General features: G+C 51.5%; 1 protein-coding gene across 1 annotated transcript; it reads right to left on the bottom strand.

The window, feature by feature from the left end:
• Positions 1 to 484: 484 nt before the first annotated feature.
• Ptcra (pre T cell antigen receptor alpha) lies at positions 485 to 16527 on the bottom strand. The gene is made up of 4 exons (XM_060369560.1): positions 16359 to 16527; positions 6413 to 6733; positions 4734 to 4778; positions 485 to 4138 (listed from the first exon to the last, which is right to left on the bottom strand). The coding sequence occupies exons 1-4, from the start codon at positions 16423 to 16425 to the stop codon at positions 3969 to 3971; spliced, it is 603 nt and encodes a 200-aa protein (XP_060225543.1). The 5' UTR covers positions 16426 to 16527; the 3' UTR covers positions 485 to 3968.
• Positions 16528 to 16719: the final 192 nt, after the last annotated feature.

Genomic DNA, 16719 nt, shown 5'->3' on the forward strand with positions numbered 1-16719 from the left:
TATCCGTGGCTTCTTCCCTCCACCACGTTAACCATTGTAACTGCAGACTGGCTTCTAATACAGCTGTCACCAATCCCATCCAGTCTTGGGAGATGACCCAGCAGAAGAAGCCACAATAAATTCTTTTTGCTGGCATCTTGAAAAAGAATATCCGTTTTTCCTCTAGTGCATTTGAAATAAAATTTCCCATTCTGCTTTGCCCTTTGTTGGACACCACGTGTAGCCAGTGTTTACTACTTTATGGGTTCTTTTTTATTCCTTCCACCCTTCTCTACACTCATTAAACCCCCAATACTAGATTTTGGGGGGGAAAGGGTAGAAGGTAAAGGGGGTGAAGTTATCAGACTATTTCCTGCTGATTAAGGGGTGCCGAATTCCTTGGGGCAAGTTTGATAGTCATCATCAGGATATCTAAGTTCTTCTAGTTTCTTTGTACTTGTTTCTTTGCAACTAACAGCATCCAAATACCAGCCAGCCTACAACAGCAACCCTGCCTCTTGGGGCCCTAGCATTTATATATTCTCTGAAAAGTTCCCAGAATTGCAAATGTCACAACCCTGCAGAAACACTTGGCAGCTGGCAAAACCACACCCCTGCCAGAGCACAAGGCAAATCATAGTCACCTTCTGTGAAGCAGCCTCATATCCCCACACCTGGAATTAAAACAAAAACATATTTCCATATCATTTCTGGGTTTTTATTTGTTTGTTTCGAGACAGGGTTTCTTGGTGTAGCCTTGGCTGTCCTGGACTCACTTTGTAGACCAGGCTGGCCTCAAGCTCACAGAGATCCACCTGCCTTTGCCTCCCAAGTGCTGGCATGTACCACTGTGCCTGGCTTTCTTTATTTCTTTTAAGTGATCAAAATTACAAAAATCTCACTGCAATTCCTAATAAATCTCTTGTGTGAGGTTTGTTGTGCTGTGTGACTCTGTGGTATTGCTTGGCTCCTGACTGCCAGGATACGTTTAGCTTCAGCGCTGTAACACTTAACAGTGTCCGTATCAGGGCACTTTGGCTAGATGGGGCTTCGGCACACAGAATGTCCCACTACCTCAGACTGGAGGAATCTCCAGGGCATCTCTACTTCCCTAGGCTGTGTTAGACCTGGATAGATCAGAAGCTGGCCACCACCTTTGACTCACAAGGCTCCAAACCCCTCCTGGAGATATTTTTCAGCCACAGATGTGATTCAAGGGGCTGGAACAGGACACAGTTGAAGAGAAGAACAAGGAAAGTTGAAGCAGAAGGAACTAGACCTCTGGACCGAGGGCTGCTAAGGGACATTTACAGAGGCAAGCATTAAAGCCTAGGCTCAGCATCTGGGCTGAGGGCTAAGGGACAATGCCTAGAGAAGTTGAGGCTAAAGCTCAATCCCTCCCTGAACCTAGCCATGGGGGAAAGCTTGATTCCTGTATGGAGGGAGACAATGTCATCACCATAAGCTATGTTCCTGTTCCCTAAATGCTCCATAGAAAGAGGCCAGAGATGGGGATGTGAAAATGGCCCAGTGGTTAAAATGCTTACCACAAAAGCATCAAGACCAAAACTGAATGGCAAGAATGACATCCTACTAGTAATCCCAGTGCTGTTTGGAGAGAGAATCCTCGGAGCAAGCTGCCTAGCTTGAGCTAGCTGTGAACTGTAAATTTAGTGAGAATTTAGAGTTCAACTGAGACCCTGCCTCAACCTATAGAGTAGTGAGAATTTTGGCTTCTTTAAAACAGAGAGAGAGAGACAGAGAGACAGAGAGAGAGGAAGAGAGAATTCCAAATGCCAGCTACAGATAGTTTCTTTGAGGTTATGACACATGGAATTCTGGGGACTTTCCAGAGGCTGTATAAATGCTAGAGTCCTATAGGTGTCTGGTTGGTGGTTAGATGCTATTGTTTGCTGTTTGCATTTTGTTAAGTAGTTGTTTGAAAAGAAATGAGACGAAATTGGGTATCCTGACAGCAAAGATCAAACTTGCTCCAAGGAACTCGATGGCCCCAATCAGCAGGAAGCAGTCTAAAGATAATGATACCCACTTTCCATTCTATCCTTTTTTCTCTCCTATTTAGCGTTAGGGGGTTGAAAGGGAAAAATAAAGGGATAGAGAAGGGTGGAAGAGAGAAAGGAACCCACAAAGCAGCAAATTCTGGCTACAATATAGATATGGATTCAGAAAAGGCTCAGGGCCCAGCATAGTGACAAGACACACCTTTAATCCTAGCATTCAGGAGGTAGAGACAGAGAATCTCTGTGAGTTCAAGGACAGCCAGGGCTATGTAGTGAGACTCTGTCTTGAAGAAGCAGAAGCAAAGGAAGATGTCAAAGCAGAGGAGGAATGGAGGAGGGAGAGGAAGAGGGAAGGAAGAAAGGAAGGAAGGAAAGAAGGAAGGAAGGAAGGAAAGAAGGAAGGAAGGAAGGAAGGAAGGAAGGAAGGAAGACTGATTCAAGGGGTGGAGAGATGTTCTCTTAGAGGCCTTTGTTGGATACCTAACACCTACATTAGGTGGTTCTCAACCATCTGTAACTCCAGCTCCAACTTTCTCTGGCTTCCATAGGCACCTACTCTCACATCCACAGACAGAGATAAGCACATGTGATTGGAAGTAAATCCTTTTCCACCGTGAGAAACTTGTTCTCTAGCCATGCAAGGGCCCTCATGAGGGAACAAGGAAAAACCAACAATGCCAAATGCAGTGGTTAGAAAAATGCCCTCCGCCCCCCCGGCCAGGCTTGATGGTGCATGCCTGTAATTCTAGCACTCAGGAAGGCAGTGGCAGATCTCTGTGAGTTCAAGGCCAGCCTGAACAAAGTGAGTCTACAAAGTGAGTCCAGTAGGCCCATAGGGAGTGTCACTATGTGGAGGTATGTTCTTATTGGAGTGGGTGTGGCTTTGTTGGAGGAAGTGTGTCACTGGGAGTGGGCTCTGGGGTTACAGAAGCTTAAGCTAGGCCCAGTTGCTCACTGTCTATTCCTGCTGCCTGTGGGTCTCTCAGAACTCTCAGCTACTTCTCTAGCACAGAGCCTGCCTGCACGCTGCCATGCTTCCCGCCATGATGATAACGGACTACACCTCTGAACTGTAAGCCAGCCCCAAATACATGTTTTCCTTTATAGGAGTTTCTATGGTCACGGTGTCTCTCCACAGCGTAGAAACCCTCACTAAGACACCAGACCTCTTTAGTACGTGGCTCTTCATTGATGCTCAGTGAGTATCTGTCAAATGAATTACTTTTAATTAACAGTGTGTAGGTTTGCAATTACTGTCTTCTGCTTCGAGCATTGGCTGTGATCCTGATGCCCCGGGAATCCTGGCTCTGCTCTCTTCTGTCAAGTCTGCGCAAGACCAGCAGCTGAGCCCTGGCTCTCCCACTCTGCTCTGCCCTCTCAGAGAGGTTGTGCCAGGGAAGGAAACAGACAGGATCATTGTCCAGTGACGACGGTAGGGGAAAGAGAGATTCCTTGCAACTCCCCCTCCAGACCCACTCTGCAATTTCCAGATTCCCACTCTTCCTCCAGGGATCCTGCCCAGACCATCACTTCCTCTATGTCAGGCACCACCACCAACTCCCCCCAGGCACACAAATGAAAAGCTTTGTGAGGTTCCTGTGTCGTTATAAGCCTTATGTGTTGTGCCGGGACTAGGGCAGAGCCTCCTACCCCGTCTGACAAGACAGACACAGTCCTTTTCCTCCCAAAGTCTCAGTCTGAGGGGCAGGCAGAGTCCAGTCCCAGAAGGTCCCATTTACAAGAAGAGGCAGACCTCGCTCAGAACAAAACAAAACTCCCCAACCTGAGTAAGGACCACCGATGGGGGTGGGGTGAGGCGGGGCCGAGTGAGCTGCCGGCCTACCTGGCCTCCGCATAGCCTGGGCTTTGCGTTACCACCCCAGGTCGCAGAAGCAAAGTGTCCAGAAGGGCTCCAGAAAAGAGCCTCAGAGGGCTGGGTAAGATCAAAGCTCGAAGTCTCTCTCATCATTACGCCCAAATCCGGTGGGCGGAAGGCAGGGGCTTGCACGGGGGTGGTGGTCTAAGGTGCTGGCCCGCCAGCACACAGAGGGGTCCGAAGGTCAAGAGCACATCCAGTAGAAGCAGTTTGAAGAGAAGCAGGCGCAGTGCGCTCAGCCGCAGTACCAGACCCGGTGTCCCTGCAGAAGGAGGAGGCAGGAGATGTCTCCAGGAGCTCTAGAGCTTGCAAAGGACCAGGAGGGCCTGCCCTCTGTGTTGGCCATTCTCTGCCTCTTTCTCCAAGGAAATTCCTTCCAGGTGTCTAACCTTAGTTTCTGGTAATAATAAGTGCCTACTTAGCACTCATTTTTATTTCATTTGGCGGGGGAGGAAGCCTGGCAGGAATGAGCATCTGATGCAAAGAGTAAATAGCTCAGCATATCTGGGCAAGAAATGGGCGTTTTGATTATTAGCCAGTGCGTTTCTCACCACCTCAGGTAATGAAATGAAGCAGCCGCTCTCACACTGAGACCCCCTGCCTCTCCCCACCCACCCAAGGAGCCATCAGGTCCTCATCTGTGCTGCTCCCCGGGAGTGCAGGAATTAGACCCCAGGCTAGCCTGAAGCCCTGGCTAGCCCGGAGCAAAGCAGTCCCTTCACTGGAGACTTCTCAGCCCCCCCATTTGCAGCCTCATGGGACCCATGGTGAAAGCAGAACTGAACGCCAGCCACCAGGTACCAGCACTCAGACTCTTGATCCCAGCCACCATCCTGCCCCTACCCCTGACCACTCACCCCTGAGAGGTTCCTGAAAGCAGGTCCTGGATGTGGGTGCTTCCCCTGTGAGCCAAGAAGACAGGAGTGAGGACGATGGGCTGGGTGGACGCCTCGCAGTCTCAGAGGCCTGGCCCCGGTCAACTTGCAGGGCTTATGGACATGTGTGGAGACCCAGGTCTCCTCCCCTCCCTGCCTGACAGTCCGTCCCCTAAGCAGCACCTCCCCTCCCCCAAGGAGACCATTCTCTCAGAGCTTTGGCTGGAAGACAGGGCTTTTTTTTTTTTTTTCCATCAAGCATTCCTCTTTGGGAAGTAATGAAACTGAGGTGATCCAAATGCTCAGTCATGACAGTGCTTGCTATACAAGCACTGGACCTGAGTTCTAGCTCGAGAACTCATGTTTAAAAATAAACAATCTGGGCACGGTGGCTCATGCCTTTAATCCCAGCACTCGGGGAGGCAGAGGCAGTTAGAGCTCTGTGAGTTCAAGACCAGTACAAAGCAAAGCTCAGGACAGCCACGGTTACACAGAGAAACCGTGTCTCGAAAAACCAAAAATAAAATTTAAAAAGAGCGGGGGGAGGAGGGGAGGCTGGAGAGATGGCACAGAGGTTAAGAGCACCAGCTGCTCTTCCAAAGGTCCTGAGATCAATTCCCAAAAGCCACATGGTAGCTCACAACCATCTGTTGTGCCCTCTTCCGGCACCCAGGTATACATGCAGATAGAGCATAAAATAAATGAACAAATAAATCTTTGTAAAAATTAAATAAATCTTTAAAAGAAAAAGAAAATAAGGGGGGGAAAAAAAAAGAAACAATACAGCCAGGGCTACACAGCAAAACTCTGTCTCAAAACAACAAAAACAGAGACAGGGCCAGGTGGCCCGTATTTCTAGTCCGGCGCTGGAGAGGTGGGCACAGACCATGGGCTCAGTGGCCAGCCAGCCTGGTGTGCTTGGCTCGGGAGATGGCCTAGTTGGTGAAGGGCCTTCCCTAGTGGGAGCCCCAGCACCCTTGTAAAAAGGCTGGGAGCAGGGCATGGTGATGCGCACTGGCCATCTCAGTACTTGGGAGGCAGAGGCGGGCGGCTCTCTGTCAGTCTGAGGCCAGGCTGGTCTACAGAGCGAGTTCCAGGACAGCCAGGACTACACAGAGAAGCCCTGTCTTGGGGGAAAAAAAAGAAAGAAAGAAAAAGAAACATTTCGGGCAGTGGTTGGCACACAGTAACTTGGTATATAATGGGGCTTATTCTTTAACTATTGTTTGGCCTTACAGGCCTTGATTACGTGTATATGAACTGTTTATATAGATGACTTATATAAAACGTGCATATATGCACCTATAAACAACCAGTTAAAAGCTATTAACATCTCTTAGAAATCACACAGCAGAGACTAGATTTGCTTTTCTTTGGTTTTTTGAGACAGGGTCTCGTGGAGCCCAAGCATGCCCTGAAATCACTATGTAGCCAAGGATAGCTTTGAGCTCCTGATCCTCCTTCCTCTCCTCAAGTGCTGGGATTGCAGGCTCCAGAGGGAACAGCTGCAAATCTCAGGAATCACGGCCTCCAGGCCACTCTACCGGAGCCAGGCTCCACCCTTACGTGTCCTTCTCCTCATGCCCAGAACCTACCTCCCCGCCTCTCCCACCCCCATTCTTGTCCCAGGCTGTTAGAAAGGACCCAGGCTCCTTCCGCACCTGTCAGCTGGAGGGGGGCTGTGCTCCTGCTCTGGCCGCCAGCCCCGGGCCGGGTGTGGCAGACCAAAGGCTCCCAGGTTTGCAGCTCTTCGGAAGGCAGGGAAAGCTGCGCCAGGCTAGTCCAGGTGCCATCCGGTGCTGGGGAGGGCCCGTAGCTGAAGGCCTCCAGTGCACTGCCGTTGCCGGCTGAGAACCAGACGGGGCTGTCGAGGCTGGGGGGCAAAGCATCCAGGACCAGGCAAACCACGAGCACCTGCTGCCTCCCATCCAGCAGCACCGTGATGGGTGGAGCCAGAGAGGGAAAGGGGTTGCCGGCTTTGCCTGCCAGAGAGGAGAGCATCCTGGGTTTCAGTCGTTCCATCCTGCCCTCCTACCATTCCCCTCAGCACTGTATCCTTCGGTCCACCCTCCTCCCTTCTTGAATTTACTCATTTCGCCTCCCTTCTTCCTCCTCCTAAACTCTTCTTCCTTCCTTCCTTCTCTTTGGCATGTGGGTGTCTGTGTATGTGTAGTGTGTGTTTGTAGACATGCAGGTGTGTGCGTATGAATGCCTGTGCACGCACAGAGGCCAGAGGAGGACATCGGCTGACCTGTTCTAGCACTTGTCCTCTTGTATCCGGAGGACGGAGTCTCACTGCCCCTGGAGCTAGGCCTGCATCCAGCAGGACCCCAGTGATCCTCCTGGCTCTGCTCTCCCCAGTGCTGGGGTTACAGGCACACTTATAAGAGTGATGCAGTTTCTCACGTGTGTGCTGAGGATTTGAACCCAGGTCCTCATGCTTCTGAATCACTGAGCCATCTACACAGGCCTGGGGCCATTCGTTCACCCACCCTCTCTCTAATAATTCACCCATCCTCCGCCATTCTCCCTCCTGTCTCCCCATCTATACTTTCTGAGCCACCCCCCCCCCTTTGGTGTTTTTGAGACAGGGTTTCTCTGTGTAGCCTTGGCTGTCCTAGAACTCACTACTCACTTTGTAGACCAGGCTGGCCTCAAACTCAAAGATCCGCCTACCTGTGCCTCCCGAGTGCTGGGATTAAAGGCGCTCGCCACCACCGCCTGGCAACCCCTTTCTGTGCCAGCCACTGGGTATATGACCCTGAGATAGGCGTTGCCTGGGCCTTCAAGGAACTCAGTCCCTCGGGAAGCTCATTAGCTTCGTAAGCAAGTGCTTACAATACCGAGTTGTGTGCCTCCGGGAGAAAGAACCCGGAGGGAAGCAGAGGGCCCTCCAGGATTCTTAGAGCTCCCTTCCCTGGGAGGAGTTAGCTGAGCCCGCCTCAGCTGTTCATGGGTGTAAGCCCAGCACCCTCAAGGCTGAAGCTTGGAAGCTGACAAGATGGCTTACTGAGTAAGGGCTTGTTGCCAAATCTGAGTTCAAGCCCAGGAGCCCTTGTGGCAGAGGGCAAAAACTGACTCCTGAAGCTTGTCCTTTGAGGGCTATGCTTGTGCCCCAAGGTGCGCATACGCGCATGAAATTTAAAAATTAATGTAAACTAAACCAAAAGGAGGAGGAGATGAAGCTCTGAGAAAGGATGTTTATCTTTAACATGAAGCCCCATGTTCGGACCCCAGCGCTACCGTGGGACTGTCAACACAGGAATGAGCTGGCAGTGACATGGGCTAACAAACGGTTCACCATCGTTCTGTGTAGCCCAGGCTAGCCTCAAAGTCCCCGTGGAGCCAAGGACCACTCTGCATTCTGGATCCTCCTGCCTCCACCTCTAGAGCACCGGGATAATAGGCATGCACCCTCCCCCACCTCCCCAGGATTGAGCACACACCATGCCAGGTGCTGGGGATTAAACCCCCGCCACAGAGTGACATGCCCAGCATGAAGTTTTGCTCTTTTTTTTTCTCCCCTCAGGTTTTATTTTATTTTACGTGTATGAGCGTTGTGACTGCCAAGCGTGTCTGCACACATGCATGCAGTGCTCACACAGGCCAGCAGGGGCATCGGATCTCCTGGGACTAGAGTCACAGATGGCTGTGAGCCACCATGGCGGTGCTGGAAATGAAATACGGGAAAAGCAGCCAGTGCTCCCAACCACTGAGCCGTCTCTCTACCCTCCCCCTGCCCTTTCCTCTTTTTAAAAGACATTCACTTTGCATGCTGGGCAGTGATGACGCTCCCCTTTAATCCCAGCGCTCAGGAGGCAGAAGCAGGCCAATCTCTGAGTTCAAGGCCAGCCTGGTCTACAGAGTGAGTTCCAGGGCAGCCAAGGCTACACAGGGAAACCCTGTCTTGAAAAACCACTGCTACCACCACCATAACAAAATTTACTTTGCGTTTGTGAGACAGGAGAGAGAGAAGGCAGAGGTGCGTGAGCAGGTGCCTGCGGAGGTCAGAGCAGAACTCGCAGAGTCGGTTCTGTGCTTCCTCAGTGTAAGCACAGTCTCAAGTGTTGACAACTGAAAATAAACTCACACCATGGACTCTGGGTGGCCAATAAACAAACAAAAACAAAACAAAACAAAACAAAAAAGCCCCAGGATGCCAGAAGTCTTGTGGAAGATGAGTTGAAGGTAACAGAAGGCCAAATAACTGGCCCAGGGACACTGAACGTACGTGTATCCAGTCAGCATTTGAACTTGAGCCTCTATGACCACAAATCTCATAGTCTTCTTTGCCTTGAAGAATGTCTAAAACCCTATCACATGACGCATTGGATCAAGCCACAGGACTGGCCTCTGACTCAATCTCCTTAACTGACTGAGGCCCAAGTCTTCCCAACAACAGTCGAATAGAATCGTTGTGAGGAGCATTTGGGAATATTATTTGCATTAATATCACCAATGCTCTACAGACAAAGGGACAGGGTGGGGGGCGGTGAGGCCCAGAGCCCTCAGCCTCCGGGGCCCATTCAGCCTCCACCTTCTCCATAAAACCTGCGTGGCTGTCTCTCCTCGCCCCAAGCGCCTCCTTCCCAGAGTTCAGGCCTCCTGCTGAACCTTCTCCCAATCAGGAAAGCCCCCGTGACCCCAGAAGTCTCCCACCGAGGAACTGAATCCTGGCTAACTGGAGCTAAATGCTCGGCAAGTGGCTGACAGCTTGGCATCTGCTCTGAATTGGAAGTGAACTTGAGATGCCCCGGTCCCTGTTGTAAGGGGGTACTCTGAGGGTAGGAAGGACAGCCCAGGACCTCACAGAGCTCACCCTATATCCTACAACACAGCCTTGGGTCAGGGAGCCTCTGATTTCTGTGGGGTCCCACCCAGTTTGCTCCTTTTCTCTCCTATGAGTCAATCCTAGGGCTGAACTTCATGCAGGCTGACAAGGCAAACGCATTACCTCTGGGCTCTCCCTCCCCCCCGCCCCCTGTCTCCCTTGTACATTTTCTTTTGAGGCAAGCCCTCACTACAATGTCCAGACTGGCCTTGAACTTCACCTTCTCCTGTCTCGGCCTCCTGACTACCCGGGGCTGCAGGCCTTCATCACCAGCTGGGGGGTGCTTGCCCTCCTCTGTGTCTGAGAGGGACAGCAGGCCCCGCTGACTCTCCATCTGGAAGAGGATATGAGGCCTCAGAACCAGGTGGCCAGGGATCCCATCCATCACTGCAGAGCTGGTACCAGGGAATGGGCTCAGCGGCAGCCAAAGAGGGAGGCGAGAGGGACTTACCTGTGGGCAGGCCCTGACCCCTGAGGGCCAGGAGCAGCAGCAGCCATGTCCTAGCCATGGCTCAGTCGAGAAGAGGTATGAGCCAGCGCAGCCTTGAGCTACCTGCTGGGGGAGGAGGCTCCCCTAGACTGCCTCCCAGGCTGTGGGCCCAGCTGCAGCTCTGAGGTGTGGGCTGGGGGAGGAGGCTCCCCCAGACTGCCTCCCAGGCTGTGGGCCCAGCTGTACCTCAGCTGCTCTGCCAGGAGCTGAGGCCTTTCCCAGCCTGGCAGTTCCCAATGCTCTCTGCCGAGGACCTGTGTCGGGGAACTCTGGTCCCACTCTCATCCCAGGAGCTGGGCGCTCGCCCTCTCATACCCTCCTTCATGCCCGAAGAGCACGCTACAGTCCTCGGAGGACTGTTCTTTTCTTTTTTGGGACAAGGCCTGTCTGTGTAACAGAACCCTGGCTTGTGTGGAACTCGCTATGTAAATCAGGCTCACCTCCCCTCCTAGAGATCCACCTGCCTCTGCCTCCCGGGGGCTGGCCGGGCAAAGCCTTTCTCCCGCCTAGTCCCTGGCTCTACTTGAGGGTGATTGCCATCCACTCGACGGAGGGGCCCGGGGGATGGTGAGACCTTGACATACAGCTAGTTCTTCATCCTTCATGTCATCCTCCTGCTTTTTCAATTCATACGTGAGCAACTGAGGCTCAGACAGACTCCCCAAGGCCACGGCTGGCAGAGCCAAGGTTAAATACTATTATTATTATTATTATTATTGATGTTTTGCCTGTATATGTATGTCTATGTACCATGTATGCGCCAAGCTAGAAGACAACATTGGATCCCTTGAGAACAGAGTTATGATTGGCTGTGAGCCTCCATGTGGGTTCTGGGATTTGAAGCCAGGTCCTCTGGTCCTCTGAGAAAGCAGCCATTGCTCTCAACCATGAAGCCCCCGAGGCTGTTCGTGTAACTTAAAAGATGCTCAGAAAAACCTCCTGCCATATGGTTACACCTACCTTTGTTGTATTTTACCTGAATTGTTATTTGGGGGGTGCTGGGATTGAACCCCTAGAGTTTCCCCAAGTCTAAACAAGCCCTCTACTGCGTCCCTACACCCATATCCATTTTCAATTTAATTAAATCAGTTAGTTAATTGGCTTACTTTTACATTCAGAATTTTATTATTGCCTGACGTGGTGGCACATACCTCTAATCCCAGCACTTGGGAGACAGAGACAGGTAGATCTCTGTGAGTTCAAGTACAAAGTGAGTTCCAGGACAGCTAGGGCTACATAGAGACCCTGACTCAAACACACACACACACACACACACACACACACACACGTTGTTTTAGATTATGTGTGTGAGTCTAAGGCCTTGGATCTGGAGTTACTGAGGGTTGTGAGCCACCTGATGTAGGTACTTGGACCCAAACGCAGGTCCTCTGCAGAGCAGTATGTGCTCTTCACTGCCGAACTGCCTTTCCAGTCTCTACTTTTGTTCTTTTGAGACTGAGTCTCAGGCAGTACATCTGGCCTTGAGTTTGCTTTGTAGCCGTGGATGACCTTGGTCCTGCCTTCACCTCCCAAGTTCTGTCTGGGCTATTAGTTTTCTTTCTTTCTTTTCTTTCTTTCTTTCTTTCTTTCTTTCTTTCTTTCTTTCTTTCTTTCTCTTGCTCTTTTTCTTTCTCTCTCTTTTTTCTTTCCTTCCTTCCTTCCTTCCTTCCTTCCTTCTTTCTTTCTTTCTTTCTTTCTTTCTTTCTTTCTTTCTTTCTTTCTTTCTTTCCCAGAAATGGCTCTTATGTGTAGCCTTGGCTGTCCTAGACTGGCTTTGTAGACCAGGTTGGCCTCAAACTCACACAGATCCACCTGCCTCTGCCTGTTGAATACTGGAATTAAATGCATGCATCGCTGCTGCTCAGTTTCCAATTATCCAGGCACCAGGCTGGACTAGAGAAGGTGAGGCTTGGCCGCCTAAGGCAGGATCTCAGTCTTAGGCAGTGAGCGCTTGAGACAAAGAACACAAGCTCCAGAAGAGCTTCAAAGAGCTGGTTCATTTACTGGGGAGAGAGTTCATTTACGCCCCTGTGGAGACAGCCATAGTCTTTGCACTTGTAGTCACAGCTCTGAGGGGCAGGTGGTTGTTCTCATTTACAAATCTGTAAAGAGAATTTGTAGCCCAGCATGCTTTAATCCCAGCACTTGGCAGGCAGAGGCAGGTGGATCTTATGAGTCTAAGGCCAGCCTGCTCTACAGAGTGAGTTCCAGGTCAGCCGAGGCTACACAGAGAAATCCTGTCTCGAAAAAAAAAAACAAGACAAACGAACAAACACCAAATTCAGGTCCCCTTGAAGAGTAGCAAATTCTCTAAACCACTGAGCCATCTCTCTAGCCTTTCTTTCTTTTTCTTTGTTTTCTCACGATATTGCCCAGGATGGACCTAACTCCATCTTCAGGCTCCAGGTCTCCCAAGTGCTGGGATTACAGGCTCTTGCCATCATGACCAGCTGGTTTCCAAGGGTCTAGATAGCTATCCCAAGTATGAGGGATTCCTATAGTTTTGCTGCATTTCCCTAGTGGTTGGTAACATGGAGAGGAAGGCCTTATTTATTTCTTTAGAAAGGGTCCCAGGTAGACCAGGCCAGCTTTGAACTCTGGTCCATGAGCCACCGCCACCTCCAGAGTGCTAGCAGGCCTGCCCTCTTTTTTCAGTCCTGTAGGTTTTTGTTGTTGTTATCGTTTTAGGGACCAATAAATGGGTTTTAAATCTAGAAAGCCCCTTCCGTGTCTAGAGAATCGATAATCTTCTCAATTCTGCTTTCTGTTGGAGCTGAGCATGGGTTGCATGCTTGTGTTACAGGCAGTATGCTAGAGGGTTCCAGGCCAGCCATGACTGCAGTGTGAGACCCTGCCTCAAAAAAATGAAAGGAAAACGAAAGCAAAAACAATTGGTCCTTTTTTTGAGAGTGCTTAATTTAATCTCACTGTTTCTATCTTCTCTCCCAATAAGAGACAAATTTTGGTGAGAGTAAAGCACAGAGATCTTCCAAAGAGTAAAGCACAAAGATCTTCCAAGTAATTGCTCAAGATTACTTGCAGATTAGCCCCTCCTGACCCTTTCACAGCTTTATTTCCTCCTCTTTATTCTTGTGCCAGCCTCTGCCCATTTGTGCCATTGTGCTGGGAGGGCAGTTTTAATGGCCACTTGCCTGCCTTCTCCTGACCCAGTGCAGAGACCCAGGGATGGCCTTGGGTGCTGAGGACTCCTGTTCCCAGGCCCTGTGTGGCCAGGTGCAGCGCAGCGGTGGCTTCCCGCCAGGGAGTGGGAGGAGGGGAGACAGGTGTCCCTAACGACTCTGCCTCTGCAGTTCTCCAGCCCGGGGAAGTGCTGGCCCGGGCTCAGAGACCACAGTGCAGCTGGGAGAGGGCTCTCGGGACAGGTTGCCTTCAAAGGACAAGAAGGCAAAGATCCGCAGTGCTAGCAGCTGCTGGTTGGGGATCCATCTCCACCCCAGCTCCTGGGGCACAGGGGTAGTCGGTCTGGGAGCTTCCCCTGCCTGATCCTCGCATCTGTTCCCTCTCTCCAGGAGCCCCAAGGTCTCACTGCTCCCTCACTGCTTGAACAAGTCACTTGCAGGTCAGGTGGGCCACGAGACCCTGCCTCAGAAGCCCTGCCTCAGCCCTTAACTGCCTGTTTCCAGCTGAGGAAAACCAAGTTACCTGAGGAAAACCAAGCTGCGTGGGGCTAGGCAAACCCTCTAGCACTGAGCCATCTCCTCAGCCTGGATCCTGCCCCTTGCAAAATCTCAGTGTTTGGCTTCTACATGACCAGGAGCACATGAACTGCAGTGCAGCAACTCTAGTCTTCAGAGCAAGGCAGGGATTCGGGCAGCCCTCCCCTTGCCTCTTTTTCTTTCCTTCTTTCTTTCGTGAGTTGTGCATTGTAAGTGCACGTGGCTGCTGTGTGTACACATTTATGAGCGAGGGTTCTGGCTTGCAAAGAACATTATGGGGTCAGAGGACAACTTCAGGGGTCCACCCTAGCCCTCCACCTTGTTTGAGACAGGCTTTCTTGGCTGTTTGAGTTGCTCACTGCAGCCTAGCTCCTCGAGCTCCCACAATTCTCCTGTTTCCACCTCTTATTTTGTCTAGGAATCTAAACACGTGCTACCACATCCAACTTTTAGGAGGGTGCTAGGGATTCGAACTCAGGTCCTCAAGCTTGCTGGGCAAATGCTTTATCTTCAGCACCCTCCGTCCATCTTCCTTCTTCCTTCTTCCCTCCCTCCCTCCCTCCCTTATCTCCCACCCTAGACATCTTGCTAAGAAGCCCAGATTAGCCTCAGACTACTAGTCTGCCTCCCGTATGCTAGGATTACAAGCATGACACACCACACGTGGCTCACCCCTGCATTTTGTTTGTTTGTTTGTTACCAGACAGGGTTTCTCTGTGTAGGTAGCCCTGGCTGTCCTGGACTCACTTTGTAGACCAGGCTGGCCTCGAACCCACAGAGATCCACCTGCCTCTGTCTCCCTGAGAGCTGGGATTACAGGCGTGCGCCACCGCGCCCGGTTTACCTATACGTGTCTTAATGGTTTGCATAGGGATATGTTTTCTGGACCCTTTAAATGTGTGGCTAGGACCCAGTCCAGCGTTCTCACCTCCAAAAAAAAAAATTCTGATTTCTTCTGCAGGAAGCCAGGTTGTTAACTGTGGGCTGCTATTAAATTTTTATGGTATTAATTAACCAAACAACAGGCTATTAGTGCGCCTCCCAGGCGCTGGCGCCAACATATTAAATCCCATCTCTTGGGCGGGTATCCACGGAAATGAAGTTGGATAACCTCACACTCCCGGGGCCTGTGTTCCCCCTCCTCTCTCTCCCCCGCCCTCTCTCTGAGACACGGTCTCACGGAGCCCAGTCTAACTTAAACTTCTGACCCTCCTGCCTTCTGGGGTGAACCGTGGACCGCGCCTCCAGGGGAACTGCATGGGACAAGCGAGACGGGGCACGTTCAAAGCCCGGAAATCTCAAACTTGAGATTTAAAATCTCATCCTGAGAACAGAAGGCGTGGGACAAAGCTCTCTCCAGGTCTTGTGCCGCCTCAGGAGTGCATGGCACAACCCCCAGGCGGCTTCGGGTGCGATCACATGAGCGACTCACCTGTTGTCTTCCCCCACAGAAGTAGAGCCTTACCAGCATCCTAAGCCCCAGCCAATGAGACACATCATCCTCCAAGCCCCGCCCCACTGCCCAGGGTTTATAAGCTCCAGCTTCACATGAAATAAATCACCATCTCCTTCACCGAAGGACGCCTGAGACTGGCAGTTTATCCTGAGCTGTAGCACCGGGAAAGAGGGGCCCCACCGCTGGAGTGCCGCCCTGTGGGAGTGAGCTGCTGGCGGGTCCTGAAGCTGCCGGGCCCTCCTTGCCGTCTGACTCAGTCGTGGAGCCCTGGGCTCCACACTGCCGCTGGCCTGATGCGGACAGCTCAGCTTAAAGTGCGGTAACGCTTACTGCCGAGAAAACAGCCTTTTCCCGAACCCCCGGCTGGACCAGGGGCCGCGTGACACAGACCTCGTTCCATGCTCGCTAAGGACTCCGACCGAGTTTTACCTTTTTTGTGCCAGAGACCGATGGCGCTTAGACCTTCTGGCAGACAAGTGTGCTCTTTTGGCTCGGCGCCCCAGCGGCGTCCGGTGGCCGTTCCGAGAGACGTGGAACTACAGGCCTCCATCTCCCGAGAGCTAGAACTGCAGGAACACGGCACTGTGCCTAGTTTCATGTGGTGCTGGGGGTGGAGTACATGGCTTCATGCAGACTAACGCTCTATCACCTCAGCTACACCTCCAGCTCAGTTTATGACCGTGTGTGTGTGTGTGTGTGTGTGTATGTACAGACATCTCTCTCGTTTCAGCCGCTGTGCTATATATCTCTATATCTGCATCTATGCTATGTCTGTATATCCATATCTATGTGTCTATGCCAGTCTCCGACCCATCTCAAGGCCCCTGTCCTCCTACCTTTCTTGCTTTTGCAAATGAAATCTGGGAGGCCAGGCCAGGTGGGGGAGTTCATGCCGGAATCAGGCAGCTAAGGTAGGAGGATAGGGAGTTCAAGGCCTATCCTTGAACTGGGTTACACCATGAGACCCTATTTTTAGAAGAGCCAGCCGGGCTGTGGTCGTGCCCAGCACTTGGGAGGCAGAGGCAGGTGGATCTTCATGAGTTCAAGACCAGCTTGGTCTACAGAGTGATTCCAGGACAGCCAGGGCTACACTGTCTCAAAAACAAATAAAAATAAACGGGGACACAGGGAAGGGCTCTGGTCACACCCTCACCTTCTGTCAGGTGTTGAGGACCTCTTCTGTATTCCTCTGTGGACACCAGAATAAGCAACATGGCCATGCAGAGCCTGTCACGTCGTGTAGCTTTTCTCACAAAGAATGAGATCGCCAGTCACATGCAGGTCTCCTTCTTCAGTGTGGGAGGTCCATTCTCAATGCCCTGTTTCAGGTCTGCCCCCGGGAGGAGCCACATCTTGCATTGGTCAGGAAGGGCAGGACAGGGTGACACGAGGTCACTGGAGAATCTGAGGAGAATTTGCTAGAGTCCACTGACAGAGATGTGCGCAAGAACAAGGGAGTTCCCAGGATGCAGTGTAGCACCCGAGGGAGCAGGAAGTGAACAGGGTTCAGAGCC

This window comes from Meriones unguiculatus, chromosome 16 (assembly GCF_030254825.1).
Source record: "Meriones unguiculatus strain TT.TT164.6M chromosome 16, Bangor_MerUng_6.1, whole genome shotgun sequence".
NCBI lineage: Eukaryota > Metazoa > Chordata > Mammalia > Rodentia > Muridae > Meriones > Meriones unguiculatus.

What these genes read in the sequence shown, in the direction of transcription:
- Ptcra (XM_060369560.1), bottom strand. Translation starts at nt 16,425, where the DNA reads ATGGCCATGTTGCTTATTCTGGTGTCCACAGAGGAATACAGAAGAGGT. An exon ending in AGCCCCCCTCCAGCTGACAG is followed by an intron (nt 4,779 to 6,412) that starts GTGCGGAAGGAG and finishes CTTGGCTCACAG; the next exon opens with GGGAAGCACCCACATCCAGG. An exon ending in CTTTCAGGAACCTCTCAGGG is followed by an intron (nt 4,139 to 4,733) that starts GTGAGTGGTCAG and finishes CTCCTTCTGCAG; the next exon opens with GGACACCGGGTCTGGTACTG.